This window comes from Urocitellus parryii, chromosome 3, assembly GCF_045843805.1.
Source record: "Urocitellus parryii isolate mUroPar1 chromosome 3, mUroPar1.hap1, whole genome shotgun sequence".
Classification (NCBI taxonomy): Eukaryota; Metazoa; Chordata; class Mammalia; order Rodentia; family Sciuridae; genus Urocitellus; species Urocitellus parryii.
The window spans coordinates 63924452-63945665 of NC_135533.1; the positions used below are offsets into that span (position 1 = coordinate 63924452).

Here is a 21214-nt window from a genome sequence, read left to right on the forward strand (position 1 = left end):
AGATAAACTCTTCTGTGTATCTCTGCCTGGTCTCCATCTTTCATTTCTCGCTTACATGTCTCTGTCCTGGCTTTCCCTTCAATGCTAAGTAAAATAAGCCAATTTCAAAAAATCAAAGGTTAAGTACTATTCTTATTTTTGCTTCCATCAATTAAGAACCCAAACCTAGAAAATTTGAGTAACTGCCTGACATTTTGTATATAAAAATTGGCATCTGTAAGTAATGTTTGAAACAATATCATTTTCTTCTTTAAGCCTCACTGAAACTTTCTAATCTATCATCAAAGCTTTTGCATTTGAGCTTGTGCTTATTCTAAGCATCCTTCAGTAGCATAGCATTCCAGGCAGTCTCTAATTTTTATTTGGAGTTGCTACAGAAGTCCAACTTACTTCATATTCCTAGAATTTCTCTTAAAATGAGTCTATGAAATTGCTTGATGGTATCTTCCCCTTTTTATCTCCTCTCCAGTGTGTCAAACATCATACTACATGACCATTGCTTGTGTATATTCTTCTTTATTTTGGGGGATTAATAACTCTGAAAAAGCAAAACCAAATCTATTTAGTGTGTGTGTGTGTGTGTGTGTGTGTGTTTCTCCATTCTAATTGATGTATTTGGAAACATACACACATACACATACACACTTACATAAATTCTCTTTGCTATTCATCCTATGTAGCTGCTATTGTACCTGACTTGCTACCACCTTTCTCTTTTGTAATGTAAAGGTTTGACATGCAAATAAATCTGAATAACTGTATTAGAAAGTAACATATTGATCAGTTAAAACTTAGAAAAATTTGCCACAACAATAGCACAAGCAAACAGCATTCTTTAGAATAAAAATAACTAAAATGTTTTAAGTGGAATGTTAAAAAAAACACAAAGGCAATTTTACTAAAAAACAAAAAAATCTATTAGTATAGACAGGCATATATGTTCATGGATAGGAATTATTACATGTGGAGATGTCAATTCCCTAAAAATTACAAGTTGTAATATAATTCAAATAGATCTTTGTGTAGAATTTTCTTTGCTTTTCAACAGTTTAAAAGTTACTTTCAAACGTTTTTAAAATAAGTAGGCAAAACAGTCCAATGTAGAAAAACAGAACTTAAAATTGGAATAGTTGAATACAGATGGCACTGACAAATCCAGGGAGACATGTCAATGAGATTATCCATAAACCTTTAGTCAGACTAAAAACCTACTTGATAATTTTCACTGATCAATGTGATATTTCATATTATTGAATGTTATGGTTTGGATGGGAGGTTTCCATCCCAAAGCTCACCTGTGAGATAGTGCAAGAAGGTTCAGAGGAGAAATGATTCGGTTGTCAAAATTTTAACCCAATCAGTGATTTAATCCCCTGATAGGGATTAACTGAGTGGTAACTGAAGTGGTAGGTTGTGGCTAGAGGAGGTGGGAATTAGGGCGTGGGTTTGGTATAAATTTGTATCTGACCAGTGAAGTCTCTCTCTGCCTCCTGGTCACCATGATGTGAGATGCTTTCCTCTGCCACCCTCTCCCACCATGATGTTCAGCCTCACCTCAAGCCCAGAACCTCCAGTCCTGAGGAATGGGGCTTTTTCTATGGACTAAGACCTCTGAAAACCATGAGTTCCTCAAATAAATCCTTTCTCCTTTACAACTGTGCTGATCTGGTTCTTTAGTCACAGCAGCAAAAAAGCTGACTAAAACAGTAAGAAATGAAAGTTTATACCACAAATGTTTCCAGGAATATTGAGTGACTATTGCTTCTTTTTGTAATACTGGGATTAAAACCCAGGGCCTTATGCATGTTGTGTAAATGCTCTTAGAGGGAGCTACGCCCCAGCCCTTTTTATTTTATAATGAGATGGGGTCTTGCTTAGTTGCCTGGGCTGGCCTTGAAGTTGTGACTTTGTGCTTTCTCCTCTTGAGTAGCTGGGATTCAGTTGTGATATTGGTTTAAAGCATTAAGTATTACCTTTCACATCACAAAAGAACTAAAAGAAAATAAAGATAATTATGTACCTAAATTGGACATGGGCACAACATAAGCAAATAAATAAAGAAATAATAAAATTATTTGTAAATTTGACCTTAAAATTTTTGCATTTAAGTTCATGAGGGAAAGTCAGGGATTTAAACAATCATTTTTAAAGTACTAGTCTCATCCTTTGTTCACATGTTATTTTACCAATGCTCATGGACTAAACAGCCACCCTCTGTACTTTCCATTCTTATCAGTAACCTAAATAACTTCAGATGCCATGCATAAAACCTAGTGAGGCAGTATTGTATGCTGACTGAGAGAATAAGCTTCAGCATCAGACACAACTAGGTTTACCTTGACTTTGCTGCTGAAGGCACTAAAATCTTCTGACCCACATTTCCCTTTGTGCAGGTTGCAAGAAAATGAAGCTTATTAGATGTTATTACTGTGTTTTTTCTTTTTCTAGTGGATGGAATTTACAAGGGATAATGCTCCTTGAGGATTCTAGTTTATGTTACGCGCCTCACAAATATTACTACACCATAACTGAAATCTAGATTCAAATTGAGACTTATTGATCTGAACTCTAGATCTGTAGTCTACCTATATAATATACAGTTTTATCATGCTTGAATCTCCCATGTTTAATATTTCAAATACAAAAATCTCTAAAAGTCTTAAATAAAGAGGAGTACCCTGTTTTAAGGTAGAAATGCTCATCATTGTAAATGTTGATACTTTAAAATTCCTTATTAAGGTTTAATTATTCTTACATTAATCAATCTTGTTGATCACAGAGCACTGGACTCCCATGTGATTTAACTTTGTAGAAATTAACTTTGCTGTCTCCTTGCTCTCTTCCCTCTAATTTCACTGAATTGTTTTCCTACTTGACATCCACAATCCTTTTTTCCATCTATCATCATATTGTTTTTTCAGCCTGGAATTTGACCCTCCCATTCCCACCTTAGACCTCGCCCATCTGTAAAGCAGTCACTAAGTGTAACCTCTTTCACAAAGCCCTCCCCCATCCCCTGATTCTTACAGATGTAGTAATGTTTTCCAAGGCTGAAATCTCATGGCACATAATTCACTCTCTTGGTTATAAAATTTTGTCATAATTATTCTTTTCATGATGGTTATTAAAGTCCCTCCTCAGAGAAATGACTAAGTATCTAGCAACAGATATGATATAGTTATCAATCATTCCAAATAGCCCCAGGCTGTATACACCTGGGTGAGCAAATATGCTTACTTGCTCATTATGAGATGGACCCATCTACATAGACCATATGTTCCCTCAGATCAGCTTCCGGATTCACTTATTCTCCATAGTATCCAGATTTTTAACACAGTGTCTTATGCATAATATAAATGTTAGTATTTGGTACTGGTCAATGTTGGAAATATAAGAACGTATGGGTAAAAACAGGGCTTTTAGCTCCCTTTTGTGGAGCAAATTTTAGATGTTCCAATAACAGCTGTTATTATGTTCTAACTGAAGGTCTTCTACAGTGATTTAAAATTTTTCTCTTTGAAGAAAATTTTCTCTTGTGTTTTTTTTTAAACAAGTCAGCAGAACAAGAGAAAAAAAGATTAAATGAATATTTACATAAAGCATTTGGATATTTCAATTTGCAAACTCCTTAAGACATACAGTTATTTAATCCAGTTCTTATTTAACAGAGAAAATACTTTGAGAAAATAATTTTTCAGAAGTCTTTTTATGTTTATCTTGAACAAGACAGAAGACTAATTCTTCTGTCTTAAAAGATAAGACAGAAGGCTTAGATTTCTATCTGATCAACACAGGGAGTCATTTATGCCCCATACTTGGGTCGTGGACTTAATAAAGTGTGTTCATATACCTAAAACAGGTCTATACTAATCACAGAACTATATATAAAATATACATCTATATAAAATAGGTATTGAAATACCTGGTAACAGGATATTGTTGTTGTCATTATAGATTCCCATCATTTCTGCCTTAAATTGTTATGCTTTGCAAACAATTTCCAGCGAGATATTGAATCAAATTTCTGTCTGACTCTCAGGTTGATTTTAATGGTGGTGTGTTTTTACTCAATTATCTGAAAATATTTGAAAGTATAGCTTTGTATATTTCTCTGATGGTAGAGGTTTATTTGTTCTGGCCCACTGAGAATGCAAACTGAATTTCCATTCTCACTGAAACTAAATTCAAGCTTCCAAAGATACTTACGAAAATTAATGATTTATTAGGGCTATTTTATCTGTAAATATATACAGCCAAGAAAATTAAGTCTCATACAAAGTTGGGATTATAATGCTTGCTAAAGTTTCAAACACCAAGCTTAGGAGAATAATTATATCAAAGCAGTTACTGCATGGATGCCTGCTGGCAAAGAATAACCATATTAAATACATCTAACTAATGAAAAAATGCAGAGAAGGGCTAGATGGCCTATCTTAAGGGTATAATTAGAAATCTTAATATAAATTGGGGAAAAACTCATCTTTACAATTGGAAAAGCTAATTGGTTTGATCTAAATCTTGAAGAGAAGTAATCTTGAGCATATTTCTTAATAAGTGCATGACATTTGATCAATCTTGAATATTCTTACTGGTTTGGATGGGATCCAATGTCCCTGTCTCAAATCCTCTATCACAACTTAAAGTGTGTTAACCATGTGCCAAACACAGTGCTCATTTGCATTTTACATTAAGTCCTGGACATTCAACCAATCATTAGCAGAGATAGTCCAACAAACTATTATCATTTTCTAGTACAACAAAGAGTCCAAAACTTAATAGATCTCACATTCTGACCCATTGAATTAATCTCAGGCTGAGATTAAAATTTATGAGTTACTGTTATAAGGAAGATGAAACATTATTATAGAAAATAACTAAGTGACACATTAATATCAGAAGCCAGCATAAATATGCTTTTTAATAAGTGAACAAGGGCATGGCTATTGAGTATTAAAAAAGTCTCAATATCATACTCAATAGAAAATTTCAACACCATATACATTACTTTTGCATTCAATACATTGTAATGCCAAAACAGAAATAAAAATTTTATGAGAAGAAACTGTTTAGAAAAGATGATTACCTAAAATCCATGACATATTTTATATAAGTGTATGATACATTTATGTTACACATTCATGTACACTGTCTTAGAGAAGTTTTTGTAGGTCAATTCTCTTAGAATAGGCCAAAGTACTCAAAACAAAATGCTTAGATGAATAATATGAAATTTCAAAATGAAGAAGAGCATTACAAACATTTTTTTTTATTTTCAGAAAAAATGCCTTATTTATAAGAGACACTGTTTTTCTAATACCCAGGTCAAGAATTATAAGGAGTAAAAACACAATTAGGTAAGTGAATACTTGGTCTAAAACAATTTACATTGATTCCTTTTTGCTTCTTTGTTCTCCTATTAAATTCTTTATGTTGACTGACAACAAAAGGAAGTGAAGGTAAGTCTCTGGATCACAAAAACAAATAAAATAAAAGCTATCTATATGCCTAAAGTACAACACAAAGTTGATTCCATATTTCTACATGGACAAATCAAAATATTGCACTTTAATTTTATGTCTTCTTCTATCTGCTTAGAACAAATATGTTAAATAACTTTTCCTTACTCTGTCAATATATTCTTTCTAATTGTTATTTCTAAAAGAGTTTAATATTTATTACCTACTATTAACTGTCTTTTATATATCTCTTATAGCCCAGCTTCACATAGACATTTAAATTAGATATTTGGTTATTGTTTAATGTTGGGTATAACTAAGTCAAAAACAAGTTGTCTGGAATATTGCTACCAAAAAGGCACATGACTGTAAATGACTCACATTACATATGAGTCATCACATATTCCATGTTGTTCCCATCCTCAACCCCCAATCCTCTGCTCAATAACTAATCTGGGATCAACAGTTGGTCAGGGTCAGTTCACTAAAGTATAAATACATTGACTTATAAGTTTGAATCAAAATAAAGTAGCCCCTTATTGGCTCCTTCTTAAAAAACAAACACATTTTATGTGGGACTGATAGGGGGAAAGAAAGCAATACTACGATTAACAGTATCTATTCATTGACAGCTAGCTGCTGATAACTAAAATAATTGTATTTATAAACTTTGAGGTTAAAAGAGAGTCAAAACAAAGTAGCTAAAACCACACATGAGAGCCAGGGATGTAATTCATAGAGTATCTGCCTAGTGTATAGTGGGACTTGGTTCAACCCTTAGGACCTGGGGGAAGAGGGTGTGGGGAGTGGTATTAAAGCTACCCATTGATTTCTTCTCTTTATACCTGAATTTTAGAGTCATAGGAAATCAAAAGCCATGAGTTTTATGTATAATCATTCATCCCAGTTATTCATTCATTCAATAACTTGTGTGTGTATGTGTGTTTGTGTGTGTGTGTGTGTGTGTGTGTGTGTGTGTTACTGGTGATGAAACCCAGGGTCCTACCCAGGATGGATAAGCACTCTACCAACTGAGCTATATCCCCAGCCCTCCACATGCCTCTTTAAGCAACTCTATGGATAAGATTTTCTGCCAGGTGCTGTGATACCAGGATGAATAAACATATTTCTGTTTTGAAAGTTGTTCAGCCTCATGGAGGTGATGAGCATGAATACAGTATAAATTATGCAAATTATGGTGAAAATAAGTGCAAATTTTGTGAGCCATAGAAGAGCACAGACAGAAAAGGAAACAAAACAGGGGAAAGGGTGAACTCAGACCAGGGAATATGTTGCTTGATGCATCTATGGGATCCTCAGGTAAAATACCTGCCGTCCCTATGCTTCTATGTTCTCAGATATATTCTTTGGTCTTTCCCTTGCACCCCTCTCAGAGTAGCTGTCACATAGGCTCTTTCCCAGGTCTCCTGTTACCTGGCTTCCAACTGTGTTTGATCAGGCACCGGCAGAGATTGGGAGGAAGTTGGAAACCAGTGTCTTTCTTCTCAAATTAATTCATCTCAGGATATATTTCTGGTGTTTGCTATGTCTCTTCCTTGTTTCCTGTTCCTAGCAACAAGCTTGTCCTGGTTTTACCTCTTACTATCCTTGACCCTAAAAGAAGAGTAGCCTCCTTCTGCTGCCTCACTCTCCCCTCTTTGTTTTCTTAGGTTCTTTTATGAGTGTATAATCAATTGCAGCCCTGCATTTCTTCTACTTGAAACACTCAAGAGTGGTTTCTATTTTTCTGGTTGGACACAAATGCCTGACTGAGTCTGAATTCTGGAAAATTTGGGCACTAGATTTGGGATTAAACTACCCATAGGAGAGGGAATGAGTTCATGTGAGAAGTTAGCTAAAAGGATTGGTGGATTAAGGATGGAACTCTGGCAGAGGTGGCAGGAGGTAGAGGAAGCACAGATTTTGCATTGAGTCCAAGAATGATTGAGTAGAACCAGAAAAATGTGGTATTCTCTTGAAACCATGGGAAACAAATATCAGATAGACCCAGAATTTGTCAGATAAGGTTTCTGAAAGCAGAGAAATCATATCACAATTCAGACCAGAATTGAAACCTAAGTCTTGTCGTTTCTTTCTAGTAACATTGTGATTCCATGCCCATAATCAGTCATTTTAATAGTGTGACTTTGTGCTGTTTTCCTGGGTTCAACTCATTTGTTTGGACTTTGTATGCTTTTTGTAGTTTTGTTTCCTTTCATGTAAAGCCAATATAAACTATTACTTACCTCACAGGTATCCTAAAAATTAAATGACATAATAGATGAAAGGTACTTAGGATAGTGTACAATATTTAGAATAGTTAAAATTATTGAGCCTTTGGTGAAATTCATGAAGATTTCAGAGCTTCCAGATTTAATCATGATGTTATAAAAGATAAACTAATCATTGTTGAGCTCATATTCTTATTATGTGTTTGCTGATGCTAAAAATTTTATTTTTGCAAGTTGAAATACTTTGCTATTTGTTGAATTTCAAACTGAATTTTAAATTTGACTTTTACTTTAGAAGTTAGTTCAAAAATTAATTTATTTATAAAATGATTTTTATACTATTTGTTTCATCTCAGCTTCCTTTATTTAAAAACTCCCATGGCTTCAGAGGTTTTATGATTAATTCTCTAGTCGTTAAAATTAATTTTCTAATTATTAAACATTTTTAAAATTTAAATAAGATATTTTTTCCTTGAGAAAATTTTCTGAATCTTTGTTGTCACCCTTTATGTTCTTTCTATTTTAATTCTTCCCATAGGCTTTAAATTTTTCCAGTACCCTAAGGTAAGTAAATAAAGGGGCAAATTGTTAAATGAATACAAAGTCATCCTTATTTAATGGGTAATAGTGATTCATTACCTTGTGCTTTTACAATTCATACTTAGATATTTCATTCATGTTAAAAGCAAAAAATTTATAATACAATATGTAAATTCAACCAAAATTTAGTATTGTACATTTCACTAACCTTCAGTATCTGCTAGTCCTACGCCCACTCCTGGCTGTTTTACAGGCTCTTGTCCATTCTGTCCCATCTTCCCTCTTTTGTAAAAGAAATCAGAATGATAAATTTAGTTATGATCCCCTGAATAAAAAGGTGGAAGTTGTGTATAAAAAAATAAAATAACATTGTGTATTCAGACCTACAATGAATAATTTGAAAGGCAAATACATTAATACATAAATGGCAAATATGTTAATTTTAGAATGGGAACTTGTTTATTGTTACTATTTAGTCAAAATAATATCTTGAAATTCAATGAGTTTCATTTATCAAAAAATCAGACCATCATTACATTTTTCAATTTTGTTTTATAATTTTCCAATTTAAAAATTATTCACTTAACTGATACATAAAATCATAAAATTGCTCTTATGAATGAGAAACCATGTGATATCTTTTGAATGTATACATGCACAAAGTCTGCACCAGGTCAAACATGTCCATCTCTTCAAACATTATAATTGTTTTTGATTTTAACTCAAGAAGATTTTATAACCTTACACTTTGTAATAATGATTTGTTATAGATTATTTTGTGAGAAGGGAAATACTCAATGAAATAAGCTTTGGAATGAATACTATAACCTAAATAGATATTTCTTAAAGAAAGATGTATAAGTGGCCAACATGTACAGGGCAAAATGTTCAACATCACTAGTTATCAGAGAAGTGCAAATCAAAGTCCCAATGAGATACCACCTCACTCTAGTAAAAGTGGCTTGACAAATCCTGGCAAGGATGTGAAGAGAGCACCCTTTCACTGTTGCTGGGTGTAGCCATTGCTATTGTCCATTAAGGAAAATAGTATGGAGGTTCCTCACAAATCCAAAGTAGAACTGCCATATGATTCCATAATTCTCCTACTGGGTATATATCCAAAGGGAATGAAATTGCACATTGTACATTGAAAGTAGATTGAAAACATGCACACCCATATTTACTGCACAACTATTCACAATAGCCAAGAAATGGCAGTGTCAAACTCTATCAACTGAATTGAAAATATGGTACATGTACACAATGAAATACCATTCAGTCATAAAAAATGAAATTCTGTGATTTGCAACAACATGTATAAGATTAAAAATTGTTATGTTCATCATTATCCAAAGTACATGTATAAAGATATGAATTGGTGTGAATATACTTTGTATACAACCAGAGATATTAAAAATATGTGTAATAAGAATTGTAATGAGTTCCACTGTCATACATAAATAAAATTCTAAAAAAATCATTATGCTAAGTGAAATGAATCAAACACAGAGACAATTTCTGCATGATCACCTAATATGTGGATTCCAAAAAATGTTGATATCAGAGAAATTGATAGTAGAATGGTGGGTACAAAAGCCCCAGGAGAGAAGGGGAAAGGAAGAGTATGAAATAGTTCTATCAAAGAGTACTGAGTTGTATTATGTGTTATTGCATACTAGGGTGAATACAGATAATGATAGCATGGTTAGTATTTAAAAAAACCTAGGAAAGGGGTTTTAAATTTTTTACGACAAAGAAATGAAAAATGAGGAGGTAGATCTGCCTAACCTGGATTTCAAAATTACAGACCATATATATTGGAATCACATGATACTACACAAAAATGTACAATTTTTATGTATAAATTAAAAATAAAGACTGCCTAAAATTGTTTATATATGCATATTTAAAAAAATTATTTATAATTTTTATATGGTCAGAAGAATGCATTACAGTTCATATTACACATATAGAATATAATTTTTCATATCTCTGGTTGTACACAATATAGAGTCACACCTTTCATGTCTTCATACATGTACTTAGAGTAATGATATACACCTCATTCCACTGTCTTTCCTACCTCCATGTCCCCTCCCTTCTCCTCCCACCCCTCTGCCCTATCTAGAGTTAGTCTATTCCTTCCATGCTTCCTCTCCCTACCCCACTATGAATCAGCCCCCTTATATCAGAAAAAACACTCAGCATTTGTTTTTTGGGGGCAGGGGATTGGCTAACTTCACTTAGCTTATCTTCTCTGACTCGATTCATTTACCTGCAAATGCCATGATTTTATTCTCTTTTATTGCTGAGTAATATTCCACTGTGTATATATGCCACATTTTTTTTTTTATCCATTCATCTATTGAAAGGCACTTAGGTTGGTTCCACAGTTTAGCTATTGTGAATTGTGCTGCTATAAACATTCATGTGGCTGTGTGCCTGTAGCATGCTGTTTTTAATTCCTTTGGGTATAGACCAAGGAGAGTGATAGCTGGGTTAAATGGTAGTTCCATTCCCAGTTTTCCAAGGAATCTCCGTACTACTTTACATATTGGCTGCACCATTTTGCAGTCCCACCAGCAGTGTATGAGTGTACCTTTTTCCTCACATCCTTGCCAACACTTATTGTTGTTTGTATGCATAATAGCTGTCATTCTGATAGGAGTGAGATGAAATTTTAGTTTTCATTTGCATTTCTCTAATCGCTAGAGATGATGAACATTTTTTCATATATTTGTTGATTGATTATATATCCTCTTCTGAGAAGAATAGAGGACATAGAGACTAACCCACAAAATTACAATTATCTTATATTAGACAAAGGTGCCAAAAACGTACATTGGAGAAAAGATAGCCTCTTCAACAAATGGTCCTGGGAAAATGGGAAATCCATATGCAACAAAATGAAATTATATCTCTCACCATGCACAAAACTCAACTCAAAGTGGATAAAGGAGGAATTAAACCAGAGACCCTGTGTCTAATAGAAGAAAAAGTAGGCCCTAAACTTCATCATGTCAGATTAGGCCACAATTCCTTAATAAGACTCCTATAGTACAAAAATTAAAATCAAGAATCAATAAATGCGATGGATTCAAACTAAAAAGTTTCTTCTCAGCAAAAGAAACAATCTGTGAGGTGAACAGAGAGCCTACAACTTGGGAGCAAATTTTTATCCCTCACACATCAGATAGAACACTAATCTCTAGGGTATATAAAGAACTCAAAAAGCTAAACACCAAAAAAACCAAATAACCCAATGAATAAATGGGCCAAGGACCTGAGGAGACACTTCTAAGAAGAGAAAATATAATGTATATATATATATATATATATATATATATATATATATATATGTAATTTCTTTTCAGATTCTTCCTCTGTTTTCAGACTGTGTTGAGCAAACTGCGTGACTTTGCTCTTTCTTACTATGTGGAATCTAAGGCAAAGTACTTGGTCAAGATTGTTTTTCTTTTATAATATGATAATAGCCATATCAGCAACCTTTTGATAGAGGTGGCAAATGGCAAATATATATGAAGGGTTTAACACAGTGCCTGAGAAATTATAAGCATTTAATAAATACACCGTATTAATAGTGATATATATACATGGTAGCCTTAGAATTCCATTACAATCTGTCACTCACTTCAACTTTCAGCCTCAAATTTTGGGAAAGCCACTTATATAATGAGTTCATGTTATTTTCAAAACTGAGTTTAGTATGCAGATAATGTAACAGCCAAAAGACTGTAGGCCACTTCTTATTGCTTCAGCCAGAATAAAGACTCCATGGCATATAAAAGATTTTGAGATTGCTTGCATGTGTACTTTGATAAGACATTAAAAATAAAATTAAATCTCTTAAATCCTCAAAAAAAGATGGCTGAACAAAAGAATGCCATGGTATTTAACTTTCTAGACAGTAATTTTAACATATCAGGATTTGCTAACATTTCTGATTTACTCAAAAAGTGTCTGGTTTGTTGAACCTGTTGAAAAATGTAACTATACATATTTTTTTAAGAATCCAATTATATCTCACTTGAAAATGCTCTAAAGATCCTCTTATCATTCTACTTCAGAGAAGATGCTGAAATATTTTTGCACATCATAAAAGAGGAAATGATGTAAATTTAAGAATAATTTTATCTTGGTAACCACTATATTGTTCCATTGTGCCAATTCAAGGTTAAAGATTTAAACACATATTTGTGTTAAGGGATTATGTGAAGACCAAGTGCATGCAAATTAAGTAATTTCTAACACTTATGTGTGTTTGCATATATATATATATATATAGTTTGCATGTGAACATATAGTGTTGTTTGAGCAATGCATAAAACTGCAATTCATGTAATTGCTTAATTGAAATTCAGGTAGTTGAGATAAAAAAGTGAACTCTGTTTTCTATTACCATTAGGAAGAAAAGCTTAATAACCTAGCAGTAATGTTCTCTTTAGTAGTATACTACACTGGTAGAAAGAGCCAAATCATCTTGTTACATCAAATTCAGTTGAAAATGAAGATCTTTTTGTATCACCAATCTAGCAGAGCATAGTATTGAAAAATTACTATCTGTATACTTTGACAAGCTTTAAAAAATTATTACAAATTTTAGTAATTGTAATTGAAATAAAGTTTTGATTATTTTAGATTTGTTGTAGTCCTAGATTTCACATTTTAATGATATCTGGCAACAGTTTTGTTGCTAATGAAAACTGATTTAAACGTAAGATACTTAGCCAAAATGCATAGTTATTCAATTTTAAAGAAAATCTGCAGCACAGCAAAGCTAGTGATGAATAGAGGAAATGCAACTGTGTGTGTGTGAAGAATGTGATTTTTCTAAATTCTCAGTAAACTATCTTCAGCTCAGCACATTTTGACTGTATGTTTTTTGTAATTTATATATTTCAATCACCAAATATTAATTGAACATTTACATCAGCCCAAGCAGTAATTTTATTAGACATAATGGGGCATATAAAAGAACTAACAAATAGTATTTCTTATACATATCATATAATATTTTTAAATAGTGAATTTTCTTTGTGCTAATATCACAAAACAATACTCTCCCAAACAGTTAATAAAAGCCTCTTCTTGATTTACAAGAGAAATAGAAAACAGGGTAGGGGGCACAAAAACCAAATTGTCATATGGTATGTATGTAAAAAATACATAATCTCACTTCACACATTCAATATTGATGGAATTACATCATTTACTCTCTGTGAGTCAACTTTATTATCAATGTTAAATTATATATTTTGAAGGGTCCAAATAAATTGGAAGGATATAAAATTAATTACAAAATCTTTACATGATACTCACAGTTTAGAGAGAAATGTAATGAATTTGCTGAATGTTTAAAAATTCAGAATGGATTATCAGAAGCCAAGGACTAATAAGATCAAATTCCTTTTAGGAATAACTTCCAATAAAATAAAACAATTCTATTAAATCCATAGCCTTAGTGTCAAAAACAAACAGAAAACCCCTCATATGGACAGGTGATACAATGAAAAATTGCTTAATTCAAGTTGGGAAAAATGTAACTTGAACACTACAAATCAAACATATTATTCACTGTGATAATAATCTGCTTTCCCTATTATTTTATTTTTGTAAACTGAACCATTATCTATTAGAATTATTCTGGAGATAAAAAGAAATATTTATAAATCCTTGGATATTAAAATAAGTAGAAATTCCACTCCCTGAGAGACTTCCCTCAGCACTGGAGAAAATGAAGAGTCTTTAATAACAGCCCTGATCAGTGTTGGCAAACTCTCTAAAAGGCCAGATAGTAAACATTTTGGGTGGTCTCTGTTGCAACTACTGGATTTTGCCTTGGTAAAGCACAAGAGCAGCATCTAGCAGCACATAAGTAATGGACATGGCTGTGTCCAATACAACTTAGTTTGTGTTCATCTCGACTTCATATGATTTTCAAATGTCCTAAAAAACTTCTTTTATTTATTTGTTTTTAAAAAGCATTTTAAAATTCAAGAACCATTTTAGCTCTTAGGCCTTACAAAACTAGGCAAAAGGCTTTATTAACTCAGTGGCCTAGATTCTGAGATCTGTATGGCTCAGTGGTGTTTTGAAAATCCACAAGACTATGTAAATTGAGAGGAGAAGGAAAGTTCTGGGGTTTAGATTTTGATGCTGGAACAGACATTATCTACATATTTATCTTGAATGCTGCTAAATTTTGCCACCAATAGGACTAAATCTATTCTAACACATTCTAAATACAAGCTGTTTGAGTTTTACATGTGATTTGCAGGATGATTTTCTTGAAGCTTAACATATTTTGAATGAGCTTTTCTGGGAGTAGTTACTCAGGGACCTATATACAAATTGATATATTCTAGAAAATATGAAAACACTTCAGAGCTTTCAATTTTAATTATAGAGAGATTTACAGTTGGAAAGTTAATATAATTAACCCAATGGGTCATCTATTTCAAAGATGATATGTGTCCTTTGAATATGTTTAAATCTGTCTTGAATCAAATTAAGTTACCCTATGTTTATCTCAAATATTATGTGATTAAAACATAAACATAGTGCTGGTGAATTTTAGTCTAGCATGGCTGAATTATTATTTTAGCAGTTTTTGTATTAAAGACTGTACTGATTAAGTAATGCTGCTAGTGACTAGCATTTATCCTCAGCATTAACTGAATTAATCTAGTCTCTCCTGAAAAATCTATTTTTATGTAGGCATAAACAAATGTTTATGGGACAATGATTCCGAATTGGTTAATTATCTACTTATTCCCTGTTAAATGTTAAGAATGTCTTAGTCATGATGCTGTTAACTTTGTAGTAAAATAAAGAACCACTTACATCCTTGGAATAGGAAATAGATTAGTCTCCCCTGCAGTGCTGCTGCTTCCTTCACTGTCCACGCTATACCCACTGCCAAAGCTGCTGCCCGAGGAGCCAGTAGACACGGAGCTTTCTGCAGGCCGGTGATTGGTAGGCTTTGCTGCATGATGTGGGAAGAGTCAACACCACAGTCAATAAGTGAAGCTCACTTTAATCTCCAAATGTATAATTATACGTTTTCTTAAACTACGTGTATAAAGAAAAAGCTGTAGCAAGAACCCTACATTCCCCAGCCTAACTTTCATCGTCACTTCCTTAGCCAGTAATGAGCAGGGGCAACACTAAATTACTTTGCTTTTTTTTGTTTTTTAATTGGACATTAACAAAATTACTTTTAGAGAAAACCCATTTAATATTTTAGACAGAGTTAAATAGTATGTAGTTATTCTGCTAGCATTATTTTTGTGATTTGTACAGTGCAATAGTAGTGATATGGCAAACAAGAATTTGGGCTATTTCATGGAGAAAGTGATTTAAGAAAACTTCAGTAGTTACAAATAGCAGAATACAAGAAGTTGTTAAAATTTATTAGTTATATATTAATAACTAATAATCTGTTTTTCTCCTCAGAAGTAAAGATGCAAAACAGAATAGATAATTTAAAAAAGAGTTTGAAAATTCTGTGCTTGTTTTGTATATGGTTCTACCAATAATCTCCAGGAGGATTTTAAAATTTAAAGATAATTGTTTCTCCTTAGATATTTCACAGTTTATGATTGGAACTTGTTTAAAAAGTTTCATAATTTTGACTTTGGATATGTGAATTTACATTCCCATAGAAACATGTAAATTTATGGTATTTTATGTAGTTGGGGTAGGGTATTAATATTGTTAGCAGAGTTATAGATCCAAAGGAGATTTGGGAAGAAATTTCTATGCAGAAAGAAGAAAGATAAGGCCTGTGTTTCCTCATATTTTCTAGGAGAGAAATTTTCCTAGCAAGTTTTTAAAAATTGTTGATATTTGTATTTTGCAAAAGAGCATTCAAAACCTGATCCAGTTTTGAATCCCAACCCACTCTGTATTAACTCTGAGATTATTCATTTGAAAACCGTGGGGTCAGTTATGCCTACTTCTTAAGTCTCAGATTATGAGGAGTGAGCCCAGTGACTCACTCTGCTTCCTCTTCTATTACTTGCTGTACCCCACCATACCCTCTTCTCTTCTTCAGGGATTTACCCCAGTGGCTGTGTCTTTTAACTTACACAATCATTGACAATAAATTTATCTTGATTCTCTTCCACATTTAGATGTGTTCTAAACTACAAAATTACATCCCTGTTCCATTAGGAGTCTCTTAGCTAGTAGACTGGATTTGTGCTACTGGGGAAGAGTTGATTTTTAATTATTTCATGATCCAACATATCTACATGTTTCATAAGGGAAATGATAAAGTCACAGTGATTCTTAATCTGGGGGATTTTGAACTAAATAACTAAAATAACTAAATGAAATGAAAAAGTATGGATATTTTGTGGGAAACCATTTGAAGACAGGATATCCACCATCAGGTCTCGCCAAAGATTTAGCTTTTTACCCACATCCTCCCTTCTTCCAATTCAGCAATAGCAGATTCTCTAAAAACACCAGGAATTTTCACATCTGTTCCAGTGACTGTAGTACCCCTCCCCCATAGGGAAATAAAAAAAATAGTAATGTGTTAATTTTATATTAGGTATTTATAAGTTGGGAACAGCTATATAGAAAAAAGGTCTGAATAGCTGGTCCGCAATGAATTACCAGTCACCATAAGACTAGAATTGCAGAAAAAGAATTGTTACAACATTTTTATAACATTTTCTACAACTTTGTGTAGAAGAAACCCAGATAGTGTATTTAGTGTTAAAGAAAATATTTTAAAGGATAATTTTTAAAATGTGAAGGTAATATGACTAGGATATAAAATTATGAACATGTGTGAATTAAATAAAATTGCATAATAAACCACATGATGAATCAGAGAAGATGTCAATTGATTGTAAAGGAAAGCTGTCATGCTTTTTGATTGGTATTATATAATCCAGCCAACTATATTGTTAATATTTTATAGTATGAGATTAAATAAAAACATTGATTTTATCAAGCAAAAGAAAAAACTCAATATACTATCTTCAAAGACAACCTTAATAGACATTAATTATAACCAATTTATCTTTACTAAATTAAAACAATTTTCATCTAAGGGCAAACTCACAATGCATTAGAATAGTCACCTTATGGAAATAATACCTTATTATTTACATTTCAGAATAGTCTTTTGTTAACATTGGTTTAATCTGATGCAATTTCCAGTTCTATTCTTGTTCTGGGAAATATGAGAAATATATATAGAATGTTAAGCATCATCATAAGAAGAAAGAAACAGCACTAGAGGTAAATTGAAGGGAAGGTTGTTTTTTGTTTTTGTTTCATCTTTCCTATCTCATTCAACAGAAATCTCATTTGGAAAGCTTGTGCAAATGCCTTCATGATTTTAAATGCAAACAAATAATATTTTAGAAAAATATAAAAAGAAAATCAAACACAGTGATGCAAATAATGAAACAAGTCTATCTAGCATTTCTGCAAAACAAGATTGCATTTAACATCAAGTCTAGAAATTGTGAGAAGTCAGGTGACTAATTCAAATAAATCTAGATGTTTGGCATTATTGTAAGCAAACATCTTGTACCTTATTGAATTTTTCTTCACTTAGTAAGTATAGTATAGATACAGACAACCTAACATTTAATGAGTTTCTGAGAATTAAATAAAAATACAGAATGAGCCTTTTTTAAATCAGGCTATGCCTACATAGCATAAAATGCTATAAAACATGAGAGTGCAAGGATTTGATAAGTTGTTGCAAAAATTCAAGTATTTAAATAGTTCTTTTTCAGATACTTGAAAGAACACATGTATTTTCACATTTCTCTTGAAACAACCCCTAAGTAAAAAAAAAAAATCAATTTTAATAAATTCCACTTAATCTGTGTTAGTGTAAACTTTTTAATGAAAATGTGCTTTTGGACTTATAAATGAGGCTAGATTTAGTGTAATTTCAGGACATCTAAATATTTCAGCTAAATTCTTTAGTTTGCTTCTCAAAATTATTTAGTGGTCTGTTTCTTTCTAAATTTATCACCCACAATATTCTCTCTCTCTCTCTCTCTCTCTCTCTCTCTCTCTCTCTCTCTATATATATATATATATATATATATATATATATATATATATATATATATATATATATTTACATTACAGCCCACTTACATCATTCACTCTGGTTCTCCCTCCCTCCCTCCCTCCCTCCCTCCCTCCCTCCCTCCCTCTCTCTCTCTCTCTCTCTCTCATACTTTCCACATTTGTTATGTCCTCCTCCCCTATCCAACCACATTCTTGTATCTGACTTAAAATTATATTTTATTTTTCTTCCCTATTAGAATGGCCTCTTCTAACTTTGGACCCTGCATAGCATATGATATGTGTATCATTTATGGAAAATTATCACTTTCCACTTTTGGTTATAGTTTTACATCAATGTTACATTATTGTAAGCAGAGTCTGCATTTGCTCTTGGCAACCTCCTTCAATCTTGTTCTGGAAGCATTATTCAATGAATAAATACATAAATAGCATGACATTAATACTTCCTTACCTAAACCAACAACTAATACGTCTGAATTATTTATTAGGTAAGATTTCACTTTTTAATCCAAGTCTGGGTTTTTATCCCAGTATTCTCAAAAACTGGTTTGATTGGGGAAAATATTTATTGATAATGCCCTGACACTTGTAAAGGTATATGTGCTACAAAAGTTCATAATAGACCATGAATAAATAAATATATATATATATACACATAAATATTCACATACACACATACATTCAAATTAGAGTGACACAAAATAATGTGTATAGTAACTGTGTGGAAGCTATTGCTATTGCAAGTACTAGAATTTATGTTCCTCTTCCATCTTGGTGTATAGGTAGTTGGAGAGCCTGGGTTTTGATTGTAATATGTCTTTTTATGTTCTATGAAGGACACAAAATTTTAAAATATTAACACTGAATATGATCTTCCATAATTTTATGATTTCAAAGTTAATAATTTTAAAATATTCTACCTCTGCCTTTTTTCAATTTGATTAATCAAAAGTCTGAGCATACACCTACTATGCATGAACGTATTATGACCTGCATATTATATATGAAAAATGATTATTTTATAGAATTGTTTTTAAAAATTATAAAATACATGTTGAGCCTTTTTTGAGCTGCATTTTTTTTGGTGTTTCTATTTTCTTTTTGAAATTTTAATTGTGCAATCAAGTACCAACTAGAGGAAAGAGTGGTTGATGTACATATTTAATGGATTGTGCTTGCTACTATAGAGGGGATCCCTGTACCCTAGAAAAACCAATCTTAGAATGTTGATCATTTTTGAGACTCAATTATTGAGGGGGCACTGCAGGTAAACAAATTTTGTCTTCTGTGAGGCAATGTAATCTATTTTAAATTATCCTTTGACTTCTTCATTCTCTTTGGCTATTAGATGGTTAGACATCATTGTGTTTTATTACTCCACTGTGGCTAACCTTAATTAAATCTGGTAGAGTATCTTTGCACATCTGTCTTCAATTAGTTTGCTCCATTGGTTTTTCTCCTCTGCTTTACTAAAATGTGCAAAACTATCTCTGTACCTACCACACGATGGCAGCACTATACTCAGAGTCCACAGATCAAATTGTAGACTGGTAAATCTGGAAATTAGAAGCTGATAGGAACTCTGAAGATAACCTCTCCCAAATCGTTATTCTGACTTCAGAAAAACTAAGCCCTGTAATGATTAAATAATTCATATAGGTCACACATTTAATGACCAAAAAAAAATTAAAAGTGTAATCCACTTTTATACCACATTCAATGGTCTTTACTAAAAACATGAAGTCTCTGCCTCCCTCAGAATTCAGTGCTTGGAATGTATGTAGCCTGGCTGCCTGTGATGTTCTGACACCATCTCGTCACTGTGGTCCAGCACAGTGCTGTTACAACTAGTTCACGAATAATTCATTCTGTAGGTATCCGGTAATCTCCTAAATTATTGGTTCATAAAATATTAAATATTTTCTTTATAGACACAATCTATAGAATTTTAAGAACGATTTGAAATTACAAGAAATTAATCAGTTATTCTTTTGTTTATTCCAACAGGTTAATGATGAACTGAAGTAACTACCTACTTGTTTTAGAAATCATGTACTCAGGCAGTTTTCTTTAGCTGGCTGTAGCTTTGACTTAGCTGGTATTTACTTTAGGGACACTTTCTACTTCTTGTCTGCCTACATTGCATTCCCTTCATGCCTCCCTCCCCCCTCTTGCCCTTCCTTCCTATCTGTCTGGCTCCCTCTCAGCTGTTTCTGCTGTTACTTTCTGTTATTTTGCTAAAGGTATTTTTAGGTTTTATCTTGTTTTTTAATTTCATTTGAGCATGGATCTGAAAATGTTTGGTTTTAAGTTTCAATGTGACCAATATTATCAGAGTTTTTTTTTTTTCCTGTTTGTTTTTGATGTTAGAGATTGAACCCAGGGGTGCTTAACCAGAGCCAGATCCCCAGCCACGTGGGGATAATAACTTTTTAAAAATTTTGTGACAGGGTCTTGCTGAGTTGCTTAGGGCCTCACTAAGTTGTGGAGGCTGACTTTGAACTTGGGGTCCTCCTGCTTCAGCCTCCTGAGCTGCAGGGATTATAGTTGTGCACCACTGTGCCCAGCTATTATTTGAATTTTGTCTAATCAAAACATTTAAAATTTCAGATTATAGTCCAGTTATTAATTTAAGAAGAGATTTTGCATCTTACAAGTAGTACTTAAGGAATTTGTATATTTAAAAAATCTATTTCAATGTATTCATTATCTAATTTGGAAATCTTTAAAGAAAATAGGGCATAAGAAAAATGACATAGGCTCTTTAACCTGATTTCTCATCAATAAGTACTCCTGGGCTGGGTATGTGGCTCAAGCGGTAGCGCGCTCGCCTGGCATGCGTGCGGCCCGGGTTCGATCCCCAGCACCACATACCAACAGAGATGTTGTGTCTGC

The 21214-nt window shown here is 32.8% G+C and overlaps 1 protein-coding gene across 1 annotated transcript in view; it reads right to left on the bottom strand.

Moving 5' to 3' along the window:
* Pclo (piccolo presynaptic cytomatrix protein) overlaps positions 1 to 21214 on the bottom strand; it is a 200674-nt gene that overhangs the window by 37622 nt on the left and 141838 nt on the right. Inside the window, exons 19-20 of the mRNA XM_077796431.1 lie at positions 15092 to 15233; positions 8436 to 8509 (exon numbers count right to left, since the gene is read on the bottom strand). Coding sequence (XP_077652557.1) covers positions 8436 to 8509; positions 15092 to 15233 — 216 coding nt within the window. The remainder of the gene's footprint in view (positions 1 to 8435; positions 8510 to 15091; positions 15234 to 21214) is intronic.